This window comes from Sinohyriopsis cumingii, chromosome 17 (assembly GCF_028554795.1).
Source record: "Sinohyriopsis cumingii isolate HCF-2022 chromosome 17, ASM2855479v2, whole genome shotgun sequence".
NCBI lineage: Eukaryota > Metazoa > Mollusca > Bivalvia > Unionida > Unionidae > Sinohyriopsis > Sinohyriopsis cumingii.
In genome coordinates this window covers 32,878,970-32,892,154 of record NC_142977.1, presented here as the reverse complement: position 1 = coordinate 32,892,154, position 13,185 = coordinate 32,878,970, and the positions used below count along the sequence as shown (strand labels likewise).

At 35.8% G+C, this 13,185-nt stretch overlaps 1 protein-coding gene across 1 annotated transcript in view; it reads right to left on the bottom strand.

Annotated features, from left to right (window-relative positions):
* Positions 1-1,285: 1,285 nt before the first annotated feature.
* Positions 1,286-13,185, bottom strand: part of LOC149778380 (uncharacterized) — an 81,774-nt gene continuing 69,874 nt past the window's right edge. The window contains exons 19-21 of the mRNA XM_089939208.1: positions 13,041-13,123; positions 12,522-12,584; positions 1,286-1,503 (exon numbers count right to left, since the gene is read on the bottom strand). Coding sequence (XP_089795334.1) covers positions 1,387-1,503; positions 12,522-12,584; positions 13,041-13,123 — 263 coding nt within the window. The 3' untranslated portion in view covers positions 1,286-1,386. The remainder of the gene's footprint in view (positions 1,504-12,521; positions 12,585-13,040; positions 13,124-13,185) is intronic.

The window sequence follows — 13,185 nt, the reverse complement described above, 5'->3', positions numbered from 1 at the left end:
ACTATATGCAACACTATAAACTCACGGGCTTAACCCTTGATTTCGACATCAAATCGTATTACTTTTTCAGATGATGTTTTACCATGCGTCAATGTTGTGTTTTTGTACCAGAATCTGTATCTCTGAAACTGTTACGTAGTCATAAAAATGATTGCTATATTACCAAGAGAGTAACTCATTACTAGCAAAAGTATGTCATATTAATGGTTATGTGAAAGACTTATATTTGGCCACTAGCACCAGACCAGATCTGGACTTGTGATATTTGACCTTTTATAGCACTGGACAGGCCATACATGGCGGCCGGTATATTTGTTGGAGGAAGAACCCGGGAAGAGCCCGAGCAAAACCACCAACCCACGTGATGTTACTGACATGCTTTCTTACATATCCACATGTGTGCGAGTTTTCATACGTAACACGTTGTCATCAATATTCTTCACGTGTCAGCCTTCGCAGAGTACTTCAACCATATCTCTGACTTCATTCAAAATTGTTGCCCTACAGCTAATTGATAGTATGCATGAAATACACCCCTACCCACCGACCCCAATTTTTGTATACTTTTATCTTTTGATTACAAATACGAATCTTTAGACTATCTCGATACATGAAGTAATGCTTGTCTATCTTTGTTAAGGGATCACACCACGTATTCACGTTCTGCAGATAATCAATGTATACTCTTGTAAAATAAAACTATTTGGTGCACCAGATAACCCGGTATACAAAATATGCACTTATTGGTTGACGTACACGCAAACGTTATGATCAATCAAAATGACGTGCTTTCGTTGCATTTTTCGTGAGAGATATGTCCCTTAAACGAGGTACCGATATAAGCTACCGTAATAATCAGATTAGCACCGAGTACGCAAATTAAAGTTTAGCCTGCCGGAAAAAAAAATCGAAGTGGTATAGATTCACAGACAAAATCTTACTAGAAGTTAAAAGCACTGATAAAAGTCCACGAAAACTCAAAACAAGAAACGTGATACGATATCCAAGTATTAAATACGGTCTCCAGTGATCACCACCGTAAACCTTCTGGTATCTGCATAATTTAGAATTACTGGTATGATTCCTTAAATAGTTATATTACACAGAACAACAGTTCATGCGTTTCATTGCAAAATAATTGTCAGTCTGTTGCATGATGATAGGAATTACATGTCTAAGGCATATATGTTATTGACAAGGAATATTATTTATGTCGCACGTAGCATTAGTGTGACATACAGTCAGAAAAATAAAACAGAAATATTGGCAATCAGAATGATTTTTATTCTCTGAGATTGTATATTATTCTCTGGAAGTGACTACGCTTAGTTTAGGATTACCCCATAATCTACATATCAGAGCGAAAGAAATTTAAAAACTTGCCGATCAAACCAAATGAGAATTGCATTTGTTATCTGTGCAGCAGGTGGCTAATTCAAAATCTGTCCCATGACTCGTGTACAGTTTGCCCTCATGAGTTGCCTTGTCGGCGTCATAACAAGCCTGTATTAAAAAATGAAAACAAAATTAGCGGAGAAAAATGGAAAGATGAAGGGTGATTTTGAAATTGCTAGTTTGAAATGAAATTATGGATGTTAGTTTAAAAATTACGTATACTTTGACCCATGATATTTGATACATAGACTATGAAATGTGTTGTATGGAGGGGGAGGTAGGTTCTTCCCTGTTTTGTTTCTGAAAGTATCATGTATCTATACATCTTCGCTAGCCAAGGTTCCGATATGATAACCCTATCTACACCTTGGCGGATCGAAAAGATATGTAGTACTTTGTCCTAGCGAAATCTATTGGATTTCATTAGTTGCCTCCCTTAGCATGATATGCCAACTAACCAATAGCGTGTAACAGCGGTGCATTATACATTGGCCGGAAATGCTGGAGGCAATTGGAATCAGGTCACAATTAGTACTTCCAGTTCAGTACCCACGAATGTAGTTCTAGTCAATTTTTAGAACATTTTTTCCTCTCATTTTGGTGGTGATAGATGAGTTATATTTAAGCATTTTTGGTAGGGATTTCAAGGTAATTGATTATTCTTGAGAATATGAGCTCAGAGTGTGATGTTCCGTGTGTATTTCTGCGACAGTGCACAGTGAGTAATAAGGCCTTGGTGATGATCCGGAAGTAACATCTGTGTTCTGTTTACATGCTGCTTTGTTGACAGTCCAGCCTCTCAAAATCATGCAGGTCAACTTTTGACAAGAACTTCACCGTGAAGTCATCTTTGAAGGTATTTTAGATTAACATACGATTTGTATTGATTGTCACACAGTGGAAAGGTCAGTATTGAGAAACAAATGTAGAGAACATATAGTAAAATTAATTGTGTTCTATGGCCAATTGACTTAAATTGTAAGATTAACATCAAAAAGTATTACTACGTACTAGAGGGAAGCCATTATAGTTATATTTGAGGGAAAGGTATTATATATATATATATATATATATATATATATATATATATATATATATATATATATATATATATATATATATATATGAACTAATGTAAACTTTAAAATGTTGTAGTGCCACTATCAAAGCCAAACATTTTCTCATATGGTGAGTAATTTCTTTGGTACTTATTTAATTTATTAGAAACAACAGCACACTAGACGACACACAAGATTTTCGTCTTTTTGAATCATGGTTTTCTTACTCAATAAATATGTCAGGGGTTCAGCAATTATAACAAAATTGGAGCAAAAGTTTTGAAATATTAATTGTTAAACTTGCATCAGTGAGTTTGTCAAAGAATTTCCGAATTATCGCTAAATGTTCTTTCCAGATATCATTGTAGATAATGACATCATCGATGCAAGCATCACAATTATCTAGACGAGAGGTGATCTTAATCATGAGACGTTGAAAAGTACTTGGCGAACCTTTCATCCAAAACGGCATCAATTTATATTGATGAGGTCCATCTGGAGTCACGAATGCCGAAATTTCATTTGCTCCTTTCCTCAGTGGTATCTGCCAAAATCCTTTTAGAAGGTCAAATTTGGTGATATACTTGGCATTTCCGATTTTATCAATGCAGTCATCAATTTTTGGTAATGGAAATGAATCTGTTTTAGTCACACTTTTAACCTTTCTGTAATCAGCACACATCCCGGAAAGTTTTATCTGGTTTCGGAACAAGTATACATGGTGAACTCCTATCACTTTTACTGGGTAATAGGAAATCATTCTCCAGCAAATAATGAACTTCTTTCTTTCAAGTATTCCTGTTTGAGAGGGTTCATCCCGTACGTGTGTTTTTTCACAGGTTATGAATTGACAATTTCAATGTCATGGAAAATTTTGTTTGTTCTTGTAGGAACATCTGGAAATAAGAGCTCATATTCAAATAATAACTCTTTAAATTTATTCCTTTCTGCTGTTGCAAATATAAAAGCTTCTGGTCCAGATCATTCATAATTTCTGAATTCTGAAGATTTGTCATTCCAAATGAGTAGAGTCAGATGGTATTCATTCACTTAAATCTTCAATGTCTGGGACAGGCTCAACTAAATTAATTGAATGTTTAACCTGGCTATCTCTCTCAATATACTGGTACTCCTTTAATTTATTTGGATCCCAGGACTACTATCATTATAATTTGACACATTCATTTTCTTTTTAACTTTGTAAGAGCCGTAATACCTAATCTGAAGAAAACTTTTAAGAATGAGCAAGAGAGACAGAACTCTATTACCAGACTCAAAATGTCTCTCCATTGTACTTCTGTCAAACCATGATTTCACTGTTGACTTGAATTGCTGGATACCTAATTCAAGCATAATCAGCTGGAAATTTCCAGACCTAAGCATTTACCCTTGACCCGATTGGACAGATGTAAGAAGGCCAAATTGAGTTTAAAAAAACTTATCAAAGCTTTTACTATTGTTTTAGATTCAATATTCCTCAAAGGAATTGTCTCTGACAACCTTGTTGATGCACACATTATGGTCAACAATTATTGGTTACATAACATGGTCCTTGGTAAGGGAACAACACAGTCTACCATTATCCTGCTAAATGGTTCGTCAAATACAGGAATAGGTTGCAGATCAGCCTTGGTTATCTTCTGATTGGGTTTTACTACCATTTGACAAGTATGATATGATCTACAGAATTTACAAACATCACTTTTGATTTTTGGCCAATTAAAGTGAGTCAAGATCTTGTGGTAAGTTTTATTAATCCCTAAATGATCAGCCAAGGGAGTTTCAGGGCCAGACTAAGTATTTCCTGTCTGTAAGATTTTGAAACTACAATTTAAATAAATAAAATTAAATCAATTAAATCAAATATACATAACAATGTCGATATTTCCTTCTACATTCCGTTTTAATCAGGGTAGTGCAGAACAAAATTCAAAGATGTGAAGAATAAATATTAAACAGAGTATATAACATACAAAGTTTATATAGCTTTTCCTATAATAAATAAGCCATTTACTGTTCCTGTCATTTTAAGTTGCATGTGTGACGTGTAACTAAAGCTAGTGTAAATTATGTAAGATATATGGTATTTAATAGTAAGTAATTTTAAGGACATGGATTGCAAAAATCAAGTTAATAGCAAATATAGTCAGTATTTTTTAACGAAAATATATGTAAATAAATATATTGTTAAAGCGGTGTGTCAATACAAAGTATAAGGTGTACAAGAAGGAGATAGATGGGGGGGGGGGCTCACATTTAGTTCAAACTGCTGATTTTTTCAATGTTGCTAATACTACTTGCGCCACCTGTTATCCATCGCTTTCTTTCCTAATGCTCTTCTAACTGATCCAGACCAACGTATAAAGAACACAAGAGATCACTACTGTTCTTTTTAATGTATTATTGTGAAATGAATGCTAATTAGTGTTAGTTGTGACCCCTCATGACTATATATCGGTAGCAATTAAAGTAAGACAAATCTGGACCTGTACGCATTTTACTCAGATGTGTACATACACAACATTTGTGTTACTTTGTAGTTTTCGGCCGTCATTGACACGTTGTAGAAAGATGTGTACACGTAATGTTTTTTTTTAAACATAGTTTGTACTGTAAATATGTTGGCCACTATCAGTCATCGCACTTAGCTGCATCTTTCTTTCCTTCTCTCTCTCGTTCTCTTTCGAATGAGATCGAGATCGATTGAGGTTTACACTGCATTTACAAATTTTATTCTAACAACGAGGCACCTTAGAGTTTCAACCACAGAGGAGTTCACTGACGGGTGCGATAAACATGCATCTAAAATCAGCCGGACAGTCTTTCTGTATAAACGTCAGAGAATGAATCGATTTCACATCGCTAATATTATTGTGTGTGATAAGTTGTATGGGGTTTAACGTCTATTTTGAACACATTATAAGATTTTTATATGTCGGCAAGTGCATGTGTTTGGAGGAAGAACCCGAAAAGAACCACCGACCAAAATGAAACTACTGGCAAGCTTTCTCACATACCCACGTTGGTCGAGCCGAGACCCGAACTTAAGCTGACAGAAGTGGGATGTTTGAGTTGTCTGTCAGGAGGAGGTGATGATGAGTTATCTCCCCCACTCCTTATAGTTTTTAGTTATCGTTATCTAGAAGATTATCGACCACGGTGTTATTGCCCAGATCGAGTAAACAATGCAATAAAATATAAATTAATGGATAGATTACAAGAGATCTGAGCAGAGATATAGAATAGAACAACACGAACCCCAGTATATAAAATATAACAATTAAATCAATTACATGAACAAAATGAAATTGAACATTGCATGTGAATGATTTACTTTCAGAAAAAGCGTTCTAAAAGTATGCGAGATTCAATTAGCCGTTCTGATATAAATATTTCATCATATTGTATTGACTATGGCTAGAGTCACAATGACATGGATACTATTTTCAGTCTTTGCTTCTATTAAGTTTCTTTTTATAAATATAGTGAATATGAATATGCATATGAATTAGAATGTTCCACTTACAAAGAATAGCAATTATATTTATCTTTGGTATCTATGGATTGTCAAACTAGCAGCCAATCCTGGCAACCAATCTTAACATGTGTAACCTATTTTCGAGGTAGAGGTTCTTTCGGTAAAACGTCTTTGAAAGTCTGTCATAAAGTTTTCAGAGTGTACTGTTTAGTTTATCTGCTACAAATAGTATGCTCTTATGCTATTACTATTTGTAATCTATGTAAAATACCTACAAAATCATGACTAGAAAAGTCCATGTATATCCTTGCATCACGATGTCCGCCATTTTGGATTAGCATGAGTGTTTCGTATTTAGAGATTCTATACGTCCGCATTCGCAATTATTCTCTCTAATGATAGTAGGGTACTGTAAGAAGGTAATTTTTAGGTTTTAGTGATAACATCATTGCAATACAGTTGCACGGATGTATGCAATTCATGTTTTGATGTGACAGTAGCGGTCGTCTGCATGAAGTGCAGAACCAGCGTCTACATGAATCGATTCCATTATTCAAGACTTAAGTTATCATCATAAAGTTTAATTTCACATAAACTTGATCTCATAAAATGTTGTTATTCATTTCATAGACAAGTCATAGAGTATTCAAATACTTCTTGTTATGTAATTTATGTATTTATAATGTTGACATGGTATACCATGCAAAAACTATTGTTTACAATGCAATACACGGCACACCATACAAGACACTGATTGGTTACATGGCTTGCCGTGCATTCAGCGACTGGTTGAATTGTGTCATGCGGTGTCTGGGGGAAGATTATAAATAGGGGAGCGCTGTCATTGTTGGCCAGACAACTGACGAGTACAGTCGGCGCAAAAATCCAAAGTGACAAAACGAAAAAGCAAAGTGTCAAGTTAGTACATTTTGGATCTTTAAAAATAGCACGTTTTACAATATCGAATAAACAAGAGTAACATATTTATTCCAACAAAAACAGGCTGTACACACCATAACTATAGCTCTTATTTATTTATTTATTTTCACAGTTCATTAAACATTGTCAAATTGTTCTTGATTTTATGTTGATGATATAACCTCTCTTCCATCGCCCCAACCCCAAGCTTTTGACCTTTTCTAACATAACACTATCAGTTCCTATGTACAAAACTATGTAGCACTCTTAATGACCAAAAATGGCCTTACAATATTATCGAGTGACCGATCGAACCCATATTGCCGGCATGTCAGTATTACCTGGTGCTCCCGGTCTTTACCAAATCACTGCTTGCGATAGATCGGGGTTTCCGTATGTCTTGCATTCTCTCTCTCTCTCTCTCTCTCTCTTTAGCTTCTTCATCAACCTCCTGGTTTCAGACTGTGCTCTATTCTCACTGTGCTATAAATGTATGGAGTATTTTCCTTCAAATATAGAAAATAGTATCAAACCTAAATACATGTCAGGTTTGTTGTCTTCTCCTGGGATCAACCGATATTCCCACTCTTTTCGCGTCAGATATTGCCAATCGAAATTCAACAGAACTAGCCATACTAATTTCGCACCAAATATACACTCACGCCTTATTACCGTGAATTTATATCCCGTTATAGTTGCTCTGAGATTCCAACTGAGGCCATGACAAACTTAAACCTCTCAGAAACTATTATTTCATTGCTGTGGCTACAAATTTGCCATATGAACTAGTCCATTCGGAACACATTCCTCAATTTCGGTTTAAGAGAATTCATAACTTAATTGTACACGAATTAATAGACTTCACCCCTTGTCCTAACTATGTTACTGTTCTAATTAGCGATTCATTGACATACATTTTCAGACAGGGGAAAAATCAATCCTCAGCATAAATATCATTTAAGATAGATAACTTACATATGCACAAAATTTGTATTACAAGAAATGCATGGAATCTTACACAATATGATTTCTGTTACATGCGATTGCAACTAATTCCGAGCTCATTCATATAACGATATATGGTATGACCATCTTACAATATATGAATCGTATAACATGCATGATTATTTCTGAACTCAAGGAAATATTGAAGTGTAAATTTAGAATGAATAAATTCAACAATAATTACAAAATTACATCCATGAACGCATCGTATATAATTGAGACTAACCTTGCCTACCCGACCCTCAGTCCCTTATCACCAGAGAATGAACTCTCTTCTCTGGTTTCGTTCTCACAAATTTCCAGAGCCCATTGTCCCTATGATGAATTATTTAACGAGAAGAGTACTCTCTGATGAACTCGAAACCCTTCAGGCTTTCTCCCTCGTTAGAAAAGCTTGGACTGACTAATATTGCGAGGGAGATTATTTTAAACCCCTGAATTCCATCTGGGAACACCCCCTGTCACGTTTACCTTAGCCAATCATGATTACAATTTTACCCGCCAAAAATTGTATTTCTTCCATTGAAGTCAGAAGAATATTCTCTAGTCCGAATTTGTTAATAATTATTCTAGGAAATATCATTTTATGACACCTATTTCATATGACCCCCGACTTCCTAAAATGTTCCTGATGTTCGTCTCAACTTTTGTCATTTTACGCTATTGCCCTTGCGTTCACATTGCACTCTATCTCTAACCGTTACTCGAGTGAGTCCTAATTAAAAATTCAATTATTTTCCAACAAGAACAGATTCCATCCCTCGCAGTCAACAATTTATAGCGAGTCTAAACAAGATGTCAAGCTTAATGTTTACGTGTCACGTTTACCATAACAGAATGTACAGTGAAATCATCTCTAAAAACTTAGTGCACTATTACAGTCTGAAAAGGAGAGCGCATTAGACAACTCAGCCACCCAGGGCCTTAGACCACTCAGCCGCCCAGGACCCATATTCGGTATAAAATAATTCGTATATCTATTGCATGTTTCTATATATACACTATTCTATGAGAATGTATTACCAAGGGGCACATTGTAAAATTCAGTTTATTTTTCATATTGAACAATTAATGATCTATAGATATACTTAACGATAAAAACTATCGTTCTGTTGAAAATAAATGCTTCGCTGCCTAAGTGATATGCTATGTGTGATACGGCATTTGTTAAGCATGTATATAGCCTACACTAGTATTTGAAACTCAGTCAAAATCAACACAGAACATGAAAGTGCCAGACGTACTTGAGAGCTAGACCAAGTATTATATCAACGAGTCGGAGGTGGCAAAGGTTCTTAAGTGTCAGGAGTGGGATTAGGGTCCTGGGGAGAAGCCCCGCTTGGGGGTTGGGGTGGCAGGAGTTTGGTCAGGGTTGAGATACCATCTACCAGCACCACTCATACACTCACAAGCCAATGAATAATAGATACATCACAACCCACTTTCATACTTTTCATTGTTTGTTTTTAACAACAATATTTAACATACCTTTCTGCTACTGAACCTAACATTTATTATAAATATATTGAAAACATTTGTATAAATACTCTCAATCGTTTTAAGATTTAATATGCTGAACACGTGTCAATAATACTTTTAAAAATGCATGAGCGTGATCTCTGTACAAAATGTGTTTCTCGTGTGCAATGCGTCTTGACAGATAGGCCTATTGTGATAGACAGCGATAAAAAAGAAATGAAAAATCAGGATAAAACAGATAAATGAGTAAAAGCATTGATTGAACGCGGACACCAACACAAACACAAGACACAAACGCTCTTATCCTATGATGCTACACTCAGAGGTCTGTTTTGGTGCAAAGATCATGGTCACGCGTTCTTCACCGGAAACTACTTGACAAAACACACAGACCAAAACTGTACGCAAAGCCAAGATTTGCTGAAGAATAAAATGTGCTCTGGAAAACTTGCGGGTTTGATGGAGCTCTCTAAGCCACTTTAAAAGATCCGACAAGACACGTAGATAAAGTACACGGTCCCAAAGGAATACGAAATACTATTGCAGTATATCACTAAGACTTCCATCCACTGTGTGAACAAATATCGCGCGTAGGAACAGCTTGAACAGGCAAAAACAAATATCCTGAAAGAAATAACGGAGGTAGATGAAACAGAGAGAGAGAGAGAGAGAGAGAGAGAGAGAGAGAGAGAGAGTTTACATTCCTTGATACCCAACAAATTACAGAAAGAGTTTGATGAGATGAACAAGCAGACCAGTAGGAAGTGAACATTAATTCTAATGGAGTAGCGAAGAACATGGCCTACAAAGTCTTAATTTGAACTCCGAGAAAATTGGCTCGTCGACATGTCACGAACATCTTAATGAGCTGAAAATGAATTTCAAGGACAGCCCATTTGTCAAAAGAATCTTGGAACCGCCCCAACAGCTGCTAAACAAAAAATCGCTGACATGGAAGGGGCCCTACAACTGCAAAATAAAGGATATCTGGCCATGGAACAGGCCCAAAAGCTACAAACATAGGATCTCTGGACATCGGAGGATTAGAGACCATCGGACCTCACAAGACAATGACAGACGAACAGCTGTTAGAATAGCTCGAGGACATGGGAGAGGAAGCTGAAGTTACTGACACGAAGGAATGTTTGTATCAATGCTAAATTTACCATGATTCTCTACCCAGATAAATTACGAGTATCGATACTAAATTCGTTGTAAATTTGTACCCCGACAAGACGATGAGAATCAATAGTAAATTCATCGTAAATCTTTACCCAGCTATTGTGAAGTTGTTGTTGTGGAGTGAAACGCCATTTTTCAGCACACGATAGGTTATACATGGAGGCCAGTATTATTGGTGGAGGAAAAACCCAGGAAAACCCCAGAAAGAACCACCGACCTACGAGAAGCTACTGGCAAGCTTTCTCACATACCCACATTGGCTGAATCCGAGACTCCTTATTCGTCACTTTCTTTCACAAGCATTCATGTATAATTTCTATTTCTCCTTCGCTTGTCTGGTATTGCTAACTTTTCTATTAATTTTAACTGAGTTTGTAGATACTAGCATATACATGTTTATCAAATGTCAAAGTTCATATAGCACATATTTTTGTCGAAAACAATTCATTTTGAACATGATTGATATCTTCTTTGTTAGGCCTGCTTACATAACACTACTTTTCAGCTGAAGAAGAAATACCGATGAATTGTGAAAGATTGACTGCTAATTGAAAGATATCACAAGTATGATTATTTGGTAATATCTAACAATATAAGTGATGTGAAATCAATTAATTTCCTGATTTGTAAGGCTAAGTTGTCCAGCTGAAATGTGGATTTAACGTATGTTTGAATGAACTTTTTTGAGGTAGAGGCGATGCGTTGATAAAAGGGACGCTAGTAGTTCCATCGCAAGACTTGCACTTTAAATTTATATTGTAAAACCAACAAATGGTTTATCATAGCATGAATCAGAACAAAATTTTTAATTTTAGGTGTTTTCAAAACCGATCACATTGATTTTGGTATTGGAATACATACAGCATTTACTGAAGAGCTCGACAACAAGCAAAAACGCCACATCTCCGAAACTAAAGACTGACTGCAGTTCTCCAATGAGCTTGAAAAAATAACGTTGTTGTTGTTTTTTTGTTTGGGGCTAAACACCATTTTTCTGCACTCAATAGGCTATATATGACGACCAGTATAACTGGTCGAGGACCAACCCGGGAAAACCACGGCAAGAACCTTCGACCCACTGGAAGCTACTGGCAAACTCTCGTATACCCACTTTGGCCGAGCCCAGGACTCGAACCCGCGCAGACAGTGGTGAGATGGCAGTGATCGGTAAAGGCGAACGCTTTAGACCACTCGACAACACTGGGCCTCCATGAACAATGTGGACGTGTTGAAAAATACTTTAACACATTTTTGTGAAGAATTTTACTTACTTCAGAATTACAATAAAGACTAATCTTAGCAAGTCATCACCAAACAAGTAAAAAAGGCTGGGTATTTGGAACTAATTTGATACATTTTTAACATATTCGTGTATGTCGAGCTGGACTGCTAAGGGATAATGCCTAAAACTGGATAGCATATCGCCAGATAGCAGAGACGCTTGTTTAGCGGTCATGTTACAGAGCGGAATTTGAATAGACCTGTTCATAAGCAATTTCTGGAACGTGTATTACATGTTAATATAATATTCAGTAATGTATGCAGTAAAGCGCAAAAATGAAAGAAGAAGAAGAAGAAGAAAACGTGTAGCTGAGAAAAGTTCATAAAGACAAAAACATAGAAAAAGTGACAGGAAGCTAGTAACAATTTCCTTCATCCGAAAGACCAGACATGTTGTGCAGGTTTTGCTTATGACATCAAACGAACTTTAGCCGCTAGCATTTTGCAACAAGGAGAGTAAGCCAATTTCAAATTAGGGCATTCAAAGTTAGGCAGGTGTGACCTATAATTCGAACATCTCAACCCTCGTTTCACAAGTGGATTAGCACTGGATCATCGACCCAGTTAAAAACTAGATAAACGAAACTTATTCCACCCTAAGATGTGAAGATGTGGCCTAGTCGTCAAACAAATGTACTCATTGACTCAGCTATATACCACCATATTCAAGGAAAACTTTCAAATTATCAAACTCTGGTTCCAGTATTGTGAAAGAAAACTTTTACCTGTTCCTCCATGCATCCCATGTTAATGACACGACTACCATGGATTCTCCCAATGAAACATGCCTTAAAAGATATATATATATATATATATATATATATATATATATATATATATATATATATATATATATATATATATACCCAATGCTGTAAAATATTATTGCAGATACATAATGTAACTTTCATACGTCATCACAAATACATTTTGTCCGATGAAGTTCAGACTATCCTCATGCAAGATTTCCAAACATCAATAAAATTGGTTCCATATTTGGTCAGTTATTTTAAGTTATTATTAAAACTGTATCCATGTTATGATTGGTAAACTATGCCGCTATTGATAAACAGGCTAAGCCAAATCAGCAGCTATTTTAATAATCATTACTTCTGAGTTTTCCATGTAAATTTTAAACATGAACAACAATTTGGGCAACATATGGATGCTGTTTACAATAATATATTAAACAATGGAAAACCAATTTAAGGGCTGTTTCATACTGGAATAAAATATATACTCACTGATCCCCATAGACAACTCCTTAGAAAATTACATGACGCATGGTTTGCAGTGTATGCACAGCCGTAACAGATTAATGGTGTATCTGTAAGGAATTTTGAATATTCATATAAATAACTTTATTAATATAGTTGTATGAATATATCG